Source organism: Arvicanthis niloticus, chromosome 9 (assembly GCF_011762505.2).
Source record: "Arvicanthis niloticus isolate mArvNil1 chromosome 9, mArvNil1.pat.X, whole genome shotgun sequence".
Lineage (NCBI taxonomy): Eukaryota > Metazoa > Chordata > Mammalia > Rodentia > Muridae > Arvicanthis > Arvicanthis niloticus.
In genome coordinates, this window is record NC_047666.1 from 52,956,515 (window position 1) to 52,975,258 (window position 18,744).

At 49.1% G+C, this 18,744-nt stretch overlaps 1 protein-coding gene across 7 annotated transcripts in view; it reads right to left on the bottom strand.

Annotated features, from left to right (window-relative positions):
- Vgll4 (vestigial like family member 4) overlaps positions 1-18,744 on the bottom strand; it is a 113,473-nt gene that overhangs the window by 13,392 nt on the left and 81,337 nt on the right. For 5 of the 7 annotated variants that reach the window (XM_076940292.1, XM_034511191.2, XM_034511192.2 and 2 more), the window contains one exon: positions 16,204-16,393. In XM_076940292.1, coding sequence (XP_076796407.1) covers positions 16,204-16,393 — 190 coding nt within the window. Of the gene's footprint in view, positions 1-573; positions 722-1,221; positions 1,241-16,203; positions 16,394-18,744 lie in introns of those variants that run through there. The other 2 variants (XM_076940290.1, XM_076940294.1) reach the window with 2 other exon arrangements.

The window sequence follows — 18,744 nt, forward strand, 5'->3', positions numbered from 1 at the left end:
GATGAAGGCAGAGCTATTGTGCAAATTTCCCCGGAGTTGGGACAAAAGCATTTTCTATCAGACCCGAGAGGTCAAGAGGTCACTGAGCGACAAGGGAACCTGAGTGGAGTGTCCAGGGAAAGCGGCTGAGGTCAGAGCCTCTAGACTTTGCCAAGTGCTTTTCTGTTATGAATAAACTTGAGAGCAGAAGCGCAAGCTTGGTGTCTGGGCTGAGAAGGAACAGGGGCCCCCAGTATCTGCTCCCCTCCAACTAGACGCTGTCACATGACTGCCTCACCTGAACCTGGGTGCTCCTCAATCCTGCCAACTCCCTCCACACTTTGCTTCTGTGACAGATAGCCCGCTGGCCCTAGCACCCTAGCAAGGATGATGATTACATGGCTGGTGATTACATGGCTCAGCTTGGGACAAGGTGCGGGTGGCCAGGAGACAGGGACCCAAGGAACATCCCTGCTGCGTCCATCAGTTCTGCCTCCCCAGCTTAAATTAATTACAGCTGAAAATACAGCGCTGCCATCTGCTTTGAAAACGGCAGGATAAGGGAATAAAATGAAAGGGGGTTTTGGTACTAACCTCACTTTAATCATTGCCAAGGAGCTTGAAGACAGCCCAGCGTCCTCCCACAAGAAAGCCTGGGGCCTCACAAACTTGGCAGGCAAGGCGGCCGCGCACCCCGTCAGAATAAGAGTCCCCGGGAGGAGGGTGTGAGGTGCGGGGCCGCCTGCCCCGCGCTGCAGGGGAAGCTTCCTGCAGGCCTGGGAGAGGCTGGGAACTCCTGGGAGGCGTTATTTACAGAGTGCCGCCTGCCAAGAACGTTGCATGCATCGCTGCAGTTCCATTTTCAGAGAAAACAGATCTGCTGTCAGAATTACAGCGAGCCACTTCCTCTTTCTTTGTTTCCCTACCTTCCATAACATCAGGCTTTTACCAAACTCTACAACTTGGCCAAAGGAAATGCTGGCAGGAAGGGGCGAGGCAGGAGGGAGGGGATAGGCCCGCAGTCCAGCCTCTGTGGTTTCTCTGGTCCTCTTGCCCTCCTCACAAACCCCACTTGAGAGGCTGTTCTGTTAGAAGTGCCGAAGGCCAGTGTCGAGACACAGCTCGCCCTGGTGAGCGCATCACCTCACCCCATCTGCAGGTTTCCGAGACTAAGGCCAGCGGCCTCAATTTCTAGGGGAGTCACCTGCCTGCCTAGTTCCTTCGGATCCCAAGGAGGCTTACTTGCAACATGCATGGGCCTGCTGGCTCCTTTCACATCTCAGCACAACAGCGTTTACATCAGGCAGGCTCTCATAAGCCAGACCTGCACACAGACGATGAAAGCGCCCAATGAAAGAGCATTTCTTGTGGGAGGAAAACACATTTGAGAGAGAGAGAGAGAGAGAGAGAGAGAGAGAGAGAGAGAGAGAGAGAGAGAGAGAAAGAAGATGCAAAGGCTGCCTTCCAAACCTGCCAAGTGTCACTGTCTATAGCAACCGTGTCCATAACACTGCGTCTCTGGGGTGTAACTTTCTAGTAAAGGCTGTATCCATCAAGCCCAAGGGAACATCTGGTAAAATGGTTAAATAAAAACAATTTCATTTTTGATTTCAGAGTTTACTAAGGATACCCAACAAGAGACAAGTACCACACACTCCCAGTTCAGCTCAGCAGGAAAGGCACTGGAAGGGAAAGAGAGGGAGGGGGGATAACCAGGGAGGCCTCAGGATGCAGACCTACCCTTCTCCAAGGGTGAGGAGCCCCGTTCAGCCTCTCAGCTCCACTCCACAGTCATACCCACCTCTCTACCCAGGGCTAATCCCCTCAAGCTCCCACCGCCTCTAATGTGGGAGCAATCAGACCACAGAGGTTTATACAAGCAATGCTCCTCCATTCCATCAGAGAGGGTACTGAGCAGGCCCTATCCCCCTTCCTAGCCATGTGGTATGGGTGTCCTTCAACACAGTTCAGTCCTTTCTAGAACACTCTAGGAAGGGTTTCCTGCTAAAGAAAAAGATCTAGTGAGTGATCCAATCCCATCCAAACAAAAACATTCTGTATATTGGAGGTGGGGTGTGTGTGACACGTGTGTGTGCCAGCACAGAGGTCAGGCTCCTGTGTGTTGGGGGTGGGGTGTGTGTGACACGTGTGTGTGCCAGCACAGAGGTCAGGCTCCAGTGCTGTTCAGTTCACCTCAGGCCGTCAACCTTGGATTTGTTTTTTTGCTGCTGCTGTTGTTTTTGTTTTGGGTTTTGGTTTTTTTTGTTTTGTTTTTTTTGTTTTTTTTTTTTTAAATCGTGTCTTTTTCACTGGCTATGCTGACCAGCCAGGGAACCGCCTCCTCAGCACTGGGGTTATAGTGTGAGCCCCCTCAACCAGCTTTTTCATGTGGTTCTGGGGATGGAAGAACTCAAGCTCAAATGCTTGCAAGGTCCTATTTACCAACTGAGCTATCACCATAGCCTGAAAGATCTTTCCTTTACAAACACTGTAAGTACTTGAAAGACCCCAGAAGACAGAGCTTGCTGGACAGTCAGTCACAGAACACACATGGCTGGCAGGTACACCCGGAGAGCTGCAGGGCTCTGAGTGACGATGCTCACTCACCCTCACAGGTGTGTCATTACTGGGGAGATGCCGAGCAAGGGTAGGCATACTCCGGTTCTCAGATACCAAATGGGTCTCCTCTGGCCCACAAACCCCACATTCAGAAAAAAAGGGGAAGGAGATCTGAAGAGGATGGGGGTGCCAAGGCCTGCGGACCCAGACAACTTGACCACGCCAGTGTCTGCAATCATTGAAGAAAGGAAAGTTGAGGCGGATGGGGGCATCTCAGGAGAAATGCCCCTGTTCCTGCCCCCTGCCAGCAATGGGGAGCATGCTCACACCCATGCAGCAGCTTACAGCCCCATGAAAGAACAGTGACAAACAAGCCCAAAGTCCTGAGACCATGCAAGAGCAGTAGGATACTTGCCCAGAATGAATGAAGCCTTGTGTTAAATCCTCAGCAGATGAACAAGGTATAATGGAGCACCTGTCACCCCAACACTAAGGAGGTGAAGACAAAAGGATGGGAAGTCACCCTTGACAACATAGTACATCTGAGGCAAGTTTGTTCAAGGAAGAGGAAGAGGAAGGAAGGAGGAGGAGGAAAAGGAGGAGGAAGAAGAAGAGGAGGAAGAGGAGGAGGAGGAGGAAGAGGAGGAGGAGGAGGAGGAGGAGGAAGAGGAGAAGGAGGAGAAGGAGAAGGAGAAGGAGAAGGAGAAGGAGAAGGAGAAGGAGAAGGAGAAGGAGAAGGAGAAGGAGAAGGAGAAGGAGAAGGAGAAGCCATACCAGTTACCTATCAAGTGTGCTGCTGCTGCTGTTGGAAATTCAAGATCCCTGGTACACACATGCACACATACCCCCAGCACACACATGCACACATACCCCCAGCACACACATGCACACATACCCCCAGCACACACATGCTCACATCCCCCCAGCATGAACACATTCCCCAAGCGCACACATGCACGCATTTCCAGCTTTCAGTCTACAGACTCCACCCGAGGGTTGGTTATAGCTCAGAGCTTGTCGACCAGGTCCCATCTCCAGCATGGCAGGGACAAAGAAAGGGGAAGGGGGCGTTAACCTGAGCTTCAAATGAATTACCAATAAGTAAACAATTGATGACCACATAAAAACAATCTATTTTGATTGGGTCAGGAAGAAAAAGAAACCTTTGCCACCAATAAATAAAAGCACTGTTTTGGGAGGGTTTTTTTTTTTTTTTTTTTTTTTTTTTTTTTTTTTTTGGCTTGTTTAAGTTAAACTGTCTAACTAGCTTGCTGGAAACAGTGGCTTTTGGAGCACTGGTCAATCCATGAAAAGGTGAGCCACCCAACGGCAGAGGTGAGCTGCTGAATTCACCCTGGCATCTCAGCCAGTGTGACCTCCAAACCTGCTTCCTCCTTCAAGACCTCTCTCTTTGGCTTTCCCTTATGCCCCCTTTGAGAGCTCAGCCCCCCATATGGTGGCCACACACCAGCCCTAAATCCCTCTTTATTATGTAGAGGGTCCTCAACTTGCCCACAATGTAAAGGGAGGGTGTTGAATTTTGTACTCCAGGTCTACCCTAGCACTGTGTAATATCTTCCCAGGCATCTGCAAACCAAGGTGCCTGGGTCAGCCCTAGAGGCTCTGTTAAGTAGCTAAAACAAGAAGCAGACTGAGAGCCACATGAAACTATCCTTACTTCATGATGGGTTGGTTGATCGGGATAAAGTATCACCCTGGTGATGGATGAGCAGCCCCTGCCCTTGGTTCAATAGGAGAATGCATGGACACTGACCCTCCAGGCTGAATCCTGGGTCCCTTAGCACCTAAACCCCTTCTAGAACAGTTCTCCTATATAAAAATCTCTGAAGCAACATGTTTATAACTGAATCCTGCCCTAAAAACATCAATTAAACAAATGAATAAACTTTAGAAAAAGCCTTTTTAGAGAGCTAAAAGAAGCCATGAGTCCCACCCAGCTGCTTTGGGGTGAGGTGGGACGGGGGTTGGGACAGAAGCCCTGTGAATCTTAGGCAACTTAGACTACACAGAGACAGACACAAGCCATCTGTAGAAGGCACCACTGACAGTGAAGAAGGGTCTGACAGACCATCAGCATCTACATGTAGTAAACAAAGGAGCTGGCTGGGGGCGGCCACCAGCTGAGAGCAAGGAGTCACTGCAGTGACTCCCAGGGACAATGCTTTCCAGGATAGAGTATCACCACGGGGGAAGGGTAAACACTGGGTAGAACAGCCTGGTTTAAAGTTGAGGTTGTGGAATAAATGGAGATCTCTGCTAGGAACCCTCAAGGATGCCACCACCAGAGCTGGCCCAGTTAAGAATGGAACACTAAGACGCCATGGATACTGGCTTCAGACGGTGAAGGTCACAAAGAGGAGCAGAGCCATCCTGCTCTGTGTACTGGCCCTGACTTGTGTCAGAGTTGTCTGTCACACAGGCCAACAGCGCATGCTTAGCTGGCCTCATGTGAGGGACAATGGAGATTTCCATGAATTCTTTTACAATTTAACCACGGCGTTTCCATGAAAGTCCAGGGAGGTGCTTACTGGGAAGGGAGTTTGCTGCAACAGGCTCCTCCATCCTTGAAGGTCCTACAAGGAGTGTGGCTTTTACCCTGTAGTCAAGGAGACGCAGCCCATGGGCAGACCCAGTGGTGTTGCACACACAGGCTCTAGAGCAACACCTGTCAGCCAGGCTCAGCTTGGCTCACTGAGGGGTAGGGGTCAAGGGGCAGCTCCTGGTGGCTCAGAGGTCCAGTTCTCACCTGCCCCACTCATACAGCTATGCCTAGAAACACATGACCAAGCATGACCCAAAGCAGGAGGGTAGGAAGACAAGCAGTGGCTGACACTGGTCCTGAGCTGCCACTCAAGCAAATGAACACAGTGACTCTACTAGAAAGCGGAGCCCTGAAGGAGGAGTTGGTGACAAATATGAAGGACACATGGGTGCAGACCTGCTAGTTTTTCCAAAATGAGAGTGTCTAATCTCGCTCTCTCTTTTAAGATTAAAGAATTAATGTATATGAGTGCTTGCCTGCATGTATGTAAGTATACATGCATGTATATGAACCACATGTATGTATGGTATGCAAGGAGGCCAGACAGGGAGGGTCACATGGTGCTGAGAATTGGTCCTCTGGAAGAATAGTCAATGCTCTTAATGACAGGGTCATCTCTCCAGCCACAGACACAGACCTTCCCCTCCTCTTTATCTCAGATGTCTGACTGGGTTGCTGGTCTGTAACTCCTGGAGCACACCAGCACTCTACGCCACCACACTCCATCCCTGGTTTCCACACACCTCACATCTACCAGGCCTGGCACCAGTAGCAGAAAAAAGAAATGTAAATAGAGGGATGAAAAAAAAAAAAAAGGCATTTTATTCACATAGTAACCCGAGTCAACACCAGGTTAAGATACCAAGCAGGCCCATGACGCAGGCTGAATGAGGTGCCTCCACAGGTCCAAGGGGACCCAGGGATTTCTGTTTTGGAAGATAGGGGACAGGGAACAGGGGGACAGGCAAGTTGTAGTTGATGCTGTCCCAGCCTGGGAATGAGCATCATGGCTGCAGAACGCAGGAGGTACCCTAGGCAATGCTACCTAAGACAGTACATAACTAGCTATGTAGACCAGCCTGGCCTTGAACTCACAAAGATATGCCTACCTCTGCCTCTGAGTAGTGGGATTAAGATTCAACTCCATCAAAAGGAAGAGCCCTTCAAAGTCTCCGGTTTTGTTCCATCCTTATTCCAAGAATGACCTAGCCCCAAGGATTATCTGGCATTACACTAGGTACAGAGTTATTGACTGAACAAAGCCCAGCCCTGGTATAGATGAACAATCAGAGATGGGCAGAGAGAGGCACACAGTTACTCCAAGTTCCACAATGTCCTAGGAAAACTGTAAACTTGCCATCTCTAGTGGAAGAGTTTCTGAACAGCTCAGGAGTCTTCAAGTAAGGCCAAGTGAAGCCCTGAGGCAGGATTTCCCATCGATGACGAAGATCCATGGAGACAAATACTTCAGAAACCTGACCCAGAAAGGAGGTTTGCATAGAAGGGGGTTGGGGGTTCTACAGTGTGACCCAGGCCATTGCCTACAAGGAAGAGTCAGCAGACAATGTCAGCAGAACGTGGGACTGAGTACAAAGTGGAGATGGGGACAAGAGATAGGAGGTGACTTTTGAGGCAAATAGAAAGCTCTTTACCAACCATGAACATGGAGGAATGTCACAGGGAGAAATTCCTACATGGGGTGCGCATGCAAAAGGAGGCAGATCTGTGTGACTGCTGGATCTTCCCCAGAGAGAACAATGAGACTCTCCCACGTACAGTGGCAATGCAAGCCACAGCCTGCATGACATCACCTGAAGGGTCAGTCCAATGAGAAGGACAGAACCTAGAAACAGAGATAACAACAACTGCCACACATAGACACTATCTGTCACCAGACTCCAAAACAGAATATGATGTGGTAGTATGGGGAAGGAGTACCCTGAAGACTATTCGATCTCCTTCTCCAGAGACCGGAGCTCTCAGGGAAGCAGATTAATTCTCAAGAGACTCTGTCTCCTGTTTCCTCTTCTGTTCCTCCACTATGATACACCACAAAGACCTCACCAGAAGCAGCCAAAAATCTTAGACTTCCATCTCTGGAGCAGTGAGCTACATAAACTTCTTTTTATTATAAATTAAACAGCTTCAGGTATTTTGTCATAGCAACAAAATCCCTCTTAAAATTTCTGGATAGCAGGGCATGGTAGTACACACAAATCCCAGCACTTGGAAGACGGGAGATCACTGTGAGTTCAAAGCCTGGGTCTTCACAGCAAGTTCAAGAATAACCAGAGCTACATGTGGAAACCTGTCTTTAAAAAAAGGAAGAAAAATCCTGGGAAGTGTGGCCCCCAAGGTAGAAAGGGAAACTCAAAAATAGTGGTCATAGGAGGATCAGCCAAAAGAGATTCCTTTTGGATTCATCACTACATGGAATTACAAGTGTCCCCAAAATCTGCTACCGTGTGGGCAGAACATCAGGGAGAACCTGGCCCAACTTCCTCAATCTTTCAACCTGACAGTTCCCATTGTTAAAGGTGACAATCATAGCCTTGTATCAGGGAATTATTCAGGTACTTCATTTTGAAAGTTAAGCTTTAAGGGTCTGAAAGTTTACAACAGAATTCTGAAATCAGTTGCTCATTATGGTCAGGCCATGTCTCTGAGAGAAGTTATGCTCCACAGTGAATCAACAAGATCTAAACAACACATGTTAAACAACAGTCCCTGGAGGCCTAGGACCACTGCTGGCAACTCATCGAAGCTTGAAATCCTCTTCTGAGTCCTCATACAGAAAGAAGGAACAGTGTGCTATGGTCTCTTCTTATCAGGTACCAGGGCATTAACACCACCCCCATGAACAGGGCTCACCTTCTGGCCTCATATCAGCTCCAAAGACCATCACGCTGGAGGAGTGGGGCTTCAACATGTGGATTTTGAAGGATCACAAGCTAGACAACCACAGACCCCAGAGCTCTTTCCCTTGGAGAAACTCTGGGCCAAAAACTGTGTCTGACACAGAACCTGAAAAATTGCATAGACATTCTTCCATGTGCCTAGCAGTTCTGACAACAGACAACCTCAGCAATGGTTGAACCCCTAGACTGAGCCAACAGACTCTCCTAACACTCAGTGCTGAAATTGTTTCTGTGATGATCCATTAGCTTCCCACCCTCCCTTCTCTTGCTGGAGACTATTGCCTTGTAGCCTAGGTTGGCCACGGACTCTCCAACCTCCTGCTTCAGCTTCTCAAGTACTGGGGTGACAGGTATGCACCACTATGCCTGGCATCCTAATGCCATCTCTTAGGTCTCTTCAAGGGAGGCAACAAGAAGCCAAGCAGCAGGAATAAAAGAGGCCCTGCTTCTCTGCCAACCAGGAAGCTAAGAATCCAGAATGCAGATCCTCCTTTAGGCAGGTTTCTCTCCATCACCAGACCCCAGGACGGTTTTAAGCTCATTGAGTGTACTCGGGAGACACTGAAATATAGTAAAAATAAAAAGTGTTTCAACGGAACACTACAGCAAAGCAGGAGACAAGTGCTATGCTGGTCAAGTGTGGCCACCAGAGCGCCTCCAGCCTCAAAGACCTCAGAGGAGAGGAGGTACCCATCAACCCACACCCTGGCCAACCCCTCAGCAGTCTTTATCTTTCCTCTTCGCTCAGTTGGATTTTTCAGAGACCTAAATGAACAGCACTTTATTTCAGGACAGGCTGGCTTTGTGTTCCAGTAAGAGTTCTGTGAACGAGGCAATGCCCAGATTAACCGTCTGTACTCCAAACAGCTGTGATCTGTGTCCCCAGCTGAATGCCTTGGGGCCTGGGGAGGGAACCTCCTGATTTTGAATAAATATCTTTGACTTGACACATCAATCATTCCTGCTTTTCTGATTTCAGTGTGTCCCTTTAGAACATGACCCTGCACACACTCCCGCTCCTGGTAAGTCCCCCTTCCCCAAAGTTCTGACCCACTTCTGTAACCCCCGCCCCCAGGACAGATTACAGCCACAAAGCTGGCTAGTCTCCACACAACCCAGAATGGACTCAGTTGACAATGCTTTTGTTCTGTCCCCTGGCTCCTGACACCCTTGGCATTTCTTCATTTCATGTGTTATTCGTTATCCAGCCAGAAAAATGCCAGGAGCAAGATGGTGACCTGCCTGAGCAGCTCTCTGCAGAGACTCTTAAGGCAGAAGCAAGGCCTGCTGGGAAAAGGCTGATGTCAGCTCTCAGAGAGCAGCTCCCTGCTAGGATAAGGCGGCCTTTGTTTTCAGCTCAACTGTGAAAATGAGAAAATGCCTCCAGCCTCACAAACAAGAAACCCACACAGCCCAGGTCAGGCCTGTGACCTTTACTTAAAGGTACCGCACTTCATTAGCCAAGGCTGTGGACAGAACCCAGGAGGTGTGGTCACAACCACCCTGGCCTCTGCGGGCAGCCAAAAATCAGCTGTATGTCCAGCACAGCTCAAGCTAGTTCCCAGCTCTTACTAAAGTGTGAGAGACACAGTTAATCTTAGGCAAACCAGCTCTGAGATCACACTTCTCTGTCAAGAAGGATTTTTTTTTAAAGACACAGACTCCCATCTAAGTTTTGTTCACAAGTCAAACACATGTGAGAAAGAAGAAAAGAAGATCCCAACTTAGCAGTATCTTGGTTTCTGAATTTCTGTTCAGAAAAACTAAGATCTTGGCTGTAAAACAGTCCCTTAAACATTAGCACACCGCCACAGATACTGGAATGGCTGGTGAGCTCCAGGTTCAGGGAGAGACTCTACCTCAAAAAAAAAAAAAAAAAAAAAAAAAAAAAAAAAGGGAGAGTGTGCTGGATGGTTTTATGTCAACTTGACACAACCTAGCGCCATCTGAGAAGAAGGAACCCTAATTAAAAAAATGCCTCCAGACCAAGCTGTACGTAAGCCTGTAGGACATGTTCTTAATTAGTGACTGACATGGGAGGGGCCAGCCATTGTGGGTGGGGCCATCACAAGCAGTTGTCGCCCCCTCAAAGTACCAGCAATTATTACATTTTGATTGTCCTGAAACTTCAGTCTGTCCAAAAGGTACAACAATAAAGTCTCCTGCAGAACTAAGACTCAAGCATGTGCCATAGATGATACCATTGTAAGTCAGTTGCTGGGAGTGGAAGGTGGGAAAGTCTGTCACGGCTATCACCAGCCAGAGGCGGACCCTCAGTTGAGTTACAGAGGTCCCATGTTGCTGTCTTAAAAGGGGGAGAGCAGGAACACTGACATCCCAGAACAAAAGGACACAAGGTCAGGCCCATGATTCGGCACATGGCTGGTGCCCAGTGCACTCAATGTCTGCGGTCACAGAGAAGCCTCCTCTAGAAGTGACCATCATGCTGAGTGACGGGACGTCCACACCCTCTGCTGAACACCTCAACAGACCAGCTGCCCTGTGAAGGCTCCTTGGCTTCCAATCTCAATTGAGCAAAGTTAAGGAGGTAACACGTGCCCAACTGCTTAATCTCCACTGGGGCCTGGTTTAATGAGACACAGGATTGTTTCCTTGGCTCTTGGGGGAAAAGGCCTGTTGGTAGCGCACACTGGGACCAATGGGACTCTGGAAACAAGAAGCAGGGTCACCTCAGGGAACAAGTCAGGGTGCACAGTGAGTCTAAATGGAGCAATAAGAACCATGGGCTCTGCAAAGCAGAGGGTGCCACTAGCTCTCCTGCCCCAGTAAGCAAACCCACAGGGAACCTCGAACCCCATCCTAGCTAGTGAGCCACTTCTCCCATCAGATGTCTGATCCTTCAGACACTTTTTCCAACCTTCTCACATACCAACAGAGTCCCAGCTTGGGGTTCACATGTTCCCCACTCACCCCTCAGAGAGAAGAGTAAACAGCCAGTCGATCCCCAAGGGAAGCAGATAGAAAAAGAGACAAAAGGCCCACAGGCTACAAAGTGCTCTGCCAGATCTGCCTAAGTCAGAAGTGGAGAAAAGTGTGAGGGCACTGGTCACAAGAACACACCAGAACAGCAGCTCACAGGGATGACGAGGGGCTCAGCATGGCATTGGCCCCAGCAGGCGCCCCTGGGCTTTGCCTGCTCAGAGGCTAGGGTGGCTATTTCACACACATTCCAGTGACCAAAAAGGGATCCCACTGCACCTGGGACACACCTGGGGCACACCTGGGTAGAGGTGTCACACAACCCAACACAGAAGTCACTGTTGGTGTGTGCCATGTGCTGGTCATCAGAATGGGTATGTATGTATGTATGTATGTATGTATGTATGTATGTATATGTGTTTGTATGAGTGTTCTGTCTTTAGACACACCCGAAGAAGAAAGCAGATCCCATTACAGATGATTGTGAACCACCATGTGGTTGCTGGGAATTGAACTTAGGACTCTGGAAGAGCAGTCAGTGCTCTTAACCACTGTGCCATCTCTCCAGTCCCCTCAATGTCTGTTTCTTTAAAACAAACCAACCAACCAAACAAACAAATATACCAGCTCAAATAAGCTAGCAGGCAGGAAGGCGGGGGAGTAAACGGGGAAGTCCACCATTGGTGGAAATAAAGGTCACGTCTACTGTTGAGGTAGAATATTCTGGTTGTCTAAAACAGAACTAGCCTTGGGTTCTTAGTTAAGCACTCCATAAATACTTGTGCGCCTCCCAGGTGGCTAACTCAACAGCTCACCCATATATCCTGCTATAAATGTGCAGCTGAAACCAGCATTGCTTACTGTAGCTATGCCTGGACAGCAAAGAACCCTGCCCAGGTCTCACCAGCCAAGGAGCCCCAGGCAAGTCCCAAAGCCAGAGAGACTTAGCACAGCTGCACTGCAAAATCACACTGCTGCAGATGCACAGAGCCTTCCAGGTGGCATTACTCTGTAAGTGCTGGGAGTAACCGTAAGGGTCCTACACAAGGGGTCTAGCCAGCGAACTCAGGAGTGTGTGGGCCTGGACTGGTATGCAGCTGTCCACACAGACATGAAGCTGGTGTGAAGGGTCACCATGGTGACCTGTTGCCAATGCCCATATGAACTGTGTGGCTCGGTGTAAGGAAAAGGGAAGCGAGAACTCACAACTGCTGGTGAAAAGCTGGTGGCTCATGGGGACAGAGCCACGCTTTGCCCAGGTTCACTTTCTAAGACCGTTTCTGCTGCAAGCAGGTTAACATCTTAAAGATAAAATAAAGCAGGAGGTGGTGGGAGAGCTTGGGAGGCAGAGGCAGGTGGGTCTTTCTGTTCAAGGCCAGCCTGGTCTATAGAATGAGTTCCAGGACAGCCCAGGCTACACAGAGAAACTCTGTCTCAAAAAACAAAATACAAACAAACAAACAAACAAGATAATATAAAGTCAACAAAGTTATGGGAAAAAATCTAGAACTCAATGCAAACAGCAATGGATAGTCAAAACCATACTGATGGGGGTGGGGCAAGAATGTATGGAGTCACAAGAACGTGAAAAGGGACCCGCAAACACACCAAACCTTTTACTGGGGTCTTCCTCAGACTGACACCTACGAGCAGAGCATCTGGAGTGCACACTGCGGGGCTGGACAGGGGACAGAACGGCAGAGACGGATGGGAACTCAGGACTTTTTAACGGCAAGTGTCTAGAAAAACAGCACTGGGCAGGGATCCCTGAGAAGATGGCCGTGTTCTAGTGCTGGCTGCCCACCGTAAACACTGCTGGCCACAGTGGCTCCTGAGTTTAACATGTACTAGGGCAACTGAAACAAGTGTTTTGGATGCTCTGCCACTAAGTCACATCCCCAGTGCCCAACCTTTTCTCTCTTGTGAAGTTTGTAGCCCAGGCTGCAGCTAGTGTCCATTGTATCAGAAGACTGGAGAGACCCCTAGTAAGAGTAAATCACCATGTGACCGGCACCTGCCAAGGAGCCAGGGTTTCCTGCGTCAGTGGCCACGAGGCTAGGAGAAAAAGGAGGGCTGAGGGATGGCTAAGAGGATGGATGAAAGAGAACTCATGGGGCTCTGGGAATAGGCAAAAAGAAAAGTGGACACCGCTCCCAAGACAACCTGCACCAAAGCCACTCACTGACCCCTCCCTCCGTGGTAGCAATCCAGCCCCACCCAGCCCAACTCCCCGACATCCACCTTCTCAACACATTTCCTCAGAAGTAATTGTCTTCTTCAGAGTTACCGGTCTGGCAAGAAAATTAGCTGGGTTGAACTGAGTCAGGTGACAAGGACCAAGCTCTAGAGCAATCCCAAGGGGTTCCCCTCTCCCCCAAAGCTCCCACTGTAGTTCAGAAACGTGCATTGGCTCCATCTGCACTGGACAGCATCACACCAGGGGTCTCGGAGAACTGCATCTTTGCTACTGGCTCAAACTTTGTTTCAACAACACGCCCTCCTCAGCATTCGTGCAGTCCCCTTGACGATAAAGCAAACAAGACACACTTTGCTTACACACCATTAGCAAGTGCTAGAAATCCAGAAAACACATACACACGAAATCACATTGAATTCTCTTTCAAGATACAAATACGCTGGGATAACTTCTGACCCCATAGATAGTAACACTAATGTCTTCTTAGCCATGAAATACAAAGGAAGGAACACACCAGAGCTGAAACAAGGCGGATCTACAAGTCAATCAATGTACATGCTCAGTACCAACAACGTGAGAGAGCAGGATGGAGAAAACACCTCGTGTCAATCTTTGGCCTCCACACATACCTACACATATGTGCACCTTCATGCACATACATGAACATGTACACAACATTTATATATGTATTTTACTATAATTTTAAAAATGGGGAAAAGCCACCTGACTGTTGGGAGCCCAGAGAGTGTGGCAGAATGAGGGCACAGTTTCTATTTTTCCTCAAACTTTGCACAATGAAGCTAATTGGGAGCTACACCCCAAATATGACAATTCTTTTCTTATTTCCTCAGTGCTGGGGGCTACTCGACGACCTTGTGCTCTGGGCAGATGCTGCCCTGGAGGCTACTGCTACCCCTCACCATCCTATAGGCTTAAAGCTTAAAGCTCTTTAGAGTGTCAACATAGGCCAGTATTTCAAGCTTTCAGTTTCAATCACCAAGAAGTTACAAAGTGATGTTTCAACCGTTTTAACACTTTAACATTGTTAACTATAGCCAGGTGTGGTGGTGCCCATCTATAATCCCCATGTTGGGAGCTGAGGCAGGAAAATCGAGAGTTCAAGGCTAGTCAGGGCTACCTAATAAGTTCAAGGCCAGTCTGGGTCACCTAAGATCCAGCCTCAATGAAACAAATAAGGCTGGCCACCAGGCACTGCACTAAGTCCTTACAACAGTCTAACAAGAAGACATACTCACTGCCCCGTGGGACAAGAAAAAGGTGGCACCTGAGCCAGAGCACCCAGCCTAAGACACACACATTCATGAAACACTCAACACACTCTTGTTTTCTGCCATCCCCACAGCCAACACCTGCACAGTGAGGTGACTAATGACAAAGCAGTATCCACCTAAGGATTTCCTTGTTTGAATTCTGAGGTTCTCAGTCTGCTAGCCTGATCATTGCCATTTGACAGTGAGGACACGGGCGGGGCCCAGAAACACAAACACCAGGTCTACACTTCACAGCTGGTAAGCCACAGAAGCAGGGCTTCAACTAAAGCATGATCCCAGTCTACACAGTCACGAGGCTACCTCTCCTTCCCTTCCCCTCCCTTGAGAAAAGAAAAACAAAGAGTTAAGAGTCTCTTGTTTGGGTTTGGAAAAGTCGGATGAAGAGTAATCGAGGAGAGAAGCGCCATCTGAGTCCCTCCCGGGCAGTGAGTGAGAGAGGGCGCTGTTCTGTTCTGCCTGCACAGCCTTCACTGCTGGATTCCTGAGTGTAGCAAATTCCAGGCTCCAGACTGCAGGCTCAGCCTCTGACTAACACTACAGTGATTTATTTGAGGATAAATACCTCTGTCAGTGTCTTATGACTGAACACAACAGAGCAGGCAGATTGGCATGCGCGGAATGCGAGGACGAGGGCTGAGGCAGCAGAGGCCAGGGCCGCCTCCAGCTGCAGAGCGCAGTCTGCAGGAGGGACCCTGCACTGCACCTGCTGCCAGCACCAGTGAGCCCTGCCTGGGGAGGAAGTCTAGTGATCACAAACTACTCATCTGCACATGGGGACATGGACTGGCTACACAACTGCCACAGTCCAGACACCAAGTCCTGAAAATGCAGTGTGGCATACACTGCCTTAGCCAGCCAGACCATGTCAGCTTAAGCCTCTTCATGTTCAAAATGGGTTTAAGAGATCAGCTGGAGAGATGGCTAGGCAGTTAAGAGCACTGGCTGCCCTTCCAGAAGACCTGGGTTCAATCCCTAGCATCCACGTGGTGACTCACAACTACCGGTAATCCAGTTTCAGTGACTCTGGCATCCTCATATCAACATACATGCAGGCAACACACCAATGCACGTAAAAATAAATAACATCTTTTAAAAAAATTTAAAAAAATGTTTAAAGGAGGATAAAGAGGAGGAAGAGAAGGAGGAAGAAGAGGAGGAGAAGAAGAAAAAGAGGAGGAGAAGGAAGAAGAAGAGGGGGAAGAGGAGGGAGAAGATGAGGAAGAGGAAAGGAGAGGAAGAAGAAGAAAGAAAGAGAGAAAGAAAGATAATGAGGGACAGAGAAGACACTAGGGCAAGCCAATCAACTGCCATGCCAATCAAGGATCTGACACTAAGAGGGGCTTTCTCCCCATGGCTCCAGGCTACCTCCAGCTGCATGGTCACACAGGGTACGATGCTGGACAGCCATCCAACAGCCTTCAGTCAGATACTCACAGGCACCCAGTATCAATTTGCATAATGGCCAGCAGAATAAACTGGCAAATAAAAGCCAAGTTTTCCCAAAAGTACCCACAGTTCATCTTAAGGGCTGCCCCCTCCAACATGAGAAGCTGTCAAAGTTGAAATAAGGTTTCATCTCTGTGCCAGTCACTAAATTCAGCTGGACACCTTCCTGGCATATAAACACCACCTATCTTTTATAAACAATGTCCTCTATCGATAACTCGTGAATTCATAATGACGTGACAGGTGAAAAGGTGAAGGAAACACAGCCCAGCCCAGGGCAAGCAAGATCCCAAAGAGGGTGGAACTTACATATGGGGGCTGAAGATACGGCTCATCTTGGAGACGTGATCATTTTCACAGTCCAAGTCCTTGTCCCCGGGTTCCATGCTGAATTTCCTCTTGCTGGGGCTGATGGGAGGCGGGCCTGTGCGGTGACTGCTGAGAGCTGAGGCCACCGGGAGGGTCTGCATTCTGGGTTCTCCCCTGAGGGAAGCTTCACCTATGCAGAGAGAATTAGGATGTTATCACCAGGCAAGTGGAGCGCCCCACTGTGGTCTCCATAGTCCCCCAGCTCCCTGGCACCCCGCCCGGCCCCTTGCAAAACTCTCTGTGGAAAGTTTTGGCAATACAGCAGGCAACCTGCCATTCTCAGAACACGGTCTGGGCATGCAGCCACTGCCAAGCAGGGGACATTTGACATCAACAAGGTTTGCCAGCACTAGCTCTTTAGGGTAGAGTTTAAAACGAAAAGTTGCTATAAACAGCAGAGAGAGGAAAACTGATCGTGAGCAATCCCCAAAGGGAAGTTAAAACTCGGAAGGCCCTTTGATTCTCAGGAATTCAACCCCATACCTTTATAAAAAAGCACACAAAACTGCTTGTTGACAAGCTGATGTTGCTGTTTTTATTACATTTTTTGAAACGTGTGTGTGTGTGTGTCTGTGTGTGTCTGTGTGTGTGTGTATGTGTACAATGCCCATGGAGGCCAGAAAAATTGTTGGATCCCCTGGAGCTGGAGTTACAGGCAGTTGTGCGCTGCCCACCATGGGTGCTGAGAACGGAAGCCAGGACCTCTGGAAGAGCAACAAGTGCTCTTAAACACTGAGCCACCTCTACAGTCCTAAGCTGCAACTCTCAAACTGTGTTTCACAGTCAGGTACTCACAAGGCTATGACAGATCTGCTTTGACAGTCAGTCTGACTTTTTGAGCTGTTGTCAGGGGCATTGAGCTGAGAGACAAATTTGTGCCTGGGCTGTGAATCAAGACAGTATGGCTTTTCAAATACTAAGGGGTGTGTATCTTCTAAAATTTATAACAGGAGTTATAATTACTTTGAGTAAAAACTCCCAACATTCTAAGTCCTAAGGGAGCTAACTCTTTCAAACAGAGAAAGCCTTCTGTTGGGCAGTTACATACTAGCTTCTGAGGCCTGACCAATTTTATTTCCTCAGTCACAATTAAGAGTCATATTAGCATGAAGTCAATTTCATCTGAGGCGTTGTGGTACCCAAAAGCCACCTTTGTGACCACTCACTTCCCGTCACATCACCACTGATGCATGGCCGGTCTGTCAAGCAGGCGTCAGCTTCGCATACAGGCGACAAATGCGAGTTTGTTAGTGGGAAGGAGAGAGGGAAAGACCTTCTGAGTATCCACCAGGAAAAATAAAAACTCTGCCAGTTTAGACAGCAAGATATAAACTCACAAATATACAGTGACCTGCAATACACCCCAGTGGGATTTCTTGTACAGCTTCTGGCCACAGGGCAGACTGGAACTTTCCATACTGCACGGGGTAGCTCAACATGGAGCCTGTACTGGCCTGCCACTCACAGACTCTGGCTGATTTGGATAGGCCTTGGCTTCCTTTCTGCCAACCTTTGCTTAAGCAGTGTTCATCTACAGACCTTGAGAAGGTGTAAGATTTCTTCCCTCCCTGGCCTCTTGTTCCTCTCCCAGCCCTGTTTCTTGGACTTCTTCCCCTACAGAGCAGGGATGGCCTCTAAGACTCTGATGAGCACACAAAGAACTGCATGAAGTGGGAGGAAGTCACTACCCCTGCAGACCAACCCACGCAAAAGGGTCTACATCATACACTCTGTGCCCAGTGTTTCCCAACACTCCTGGCAGGGGCCACGGAGTGGGGAGGACAGGCTCAGCATGGACCCCAGAGTTTCAGGAGCCATTTCATCAGCTGCCTGCTGGGGCAACAGACATTGCTATGGAAACAATCACCACAGCAACAAGTTCCAAGGGGTCCGAAATAGGAGCAGTCATTCAGGACAGCGGCTATGAGCCCAGCCCCAGAAAAGAAACCACCCACAGGCCCCCATCACTTGGGAAGGTACCCACAGAGAAGCCAGTCGCTCAGTGGCTACTCTGCACATGCTTGGTGGAGAAAACCCATCACTCCACACCCCCAGGCCATGGCAGAAAGCAACAATGGTGTTTGCTCCATTTGAAGTCCACACAGCAAAGAGTGGCTTAGCTTCAGTGAGGTTAGCACAGAGGAAGAAAAGTCCACAGGAGATTTTCCAGGAATGCCGTGAGGACGAAGGGCTCAGGGAACTGCAGAGTCCCTTGTGGATGAGGGCGTGAGCCCCATGTAGCACAGGGCACCTCGTGAGCACTTGTGAAGTCTCATCATACACACGACCAGGGTGACATGAATGGCTTGCTCAGGTGAGCTGCAGACAGGAAGTATGTCCTCCGCTAGTCAGACGAACACCTCTAACACAAAGCTGAACAAAGGGCAATGACCCTCAGTGGTAACTGGGCTTGGTCTCTGATAGCCCTTTGCTTATCTTGGGGTCCATCCCCGCACCAAGGGAAGCTGGCCAATGCTTACA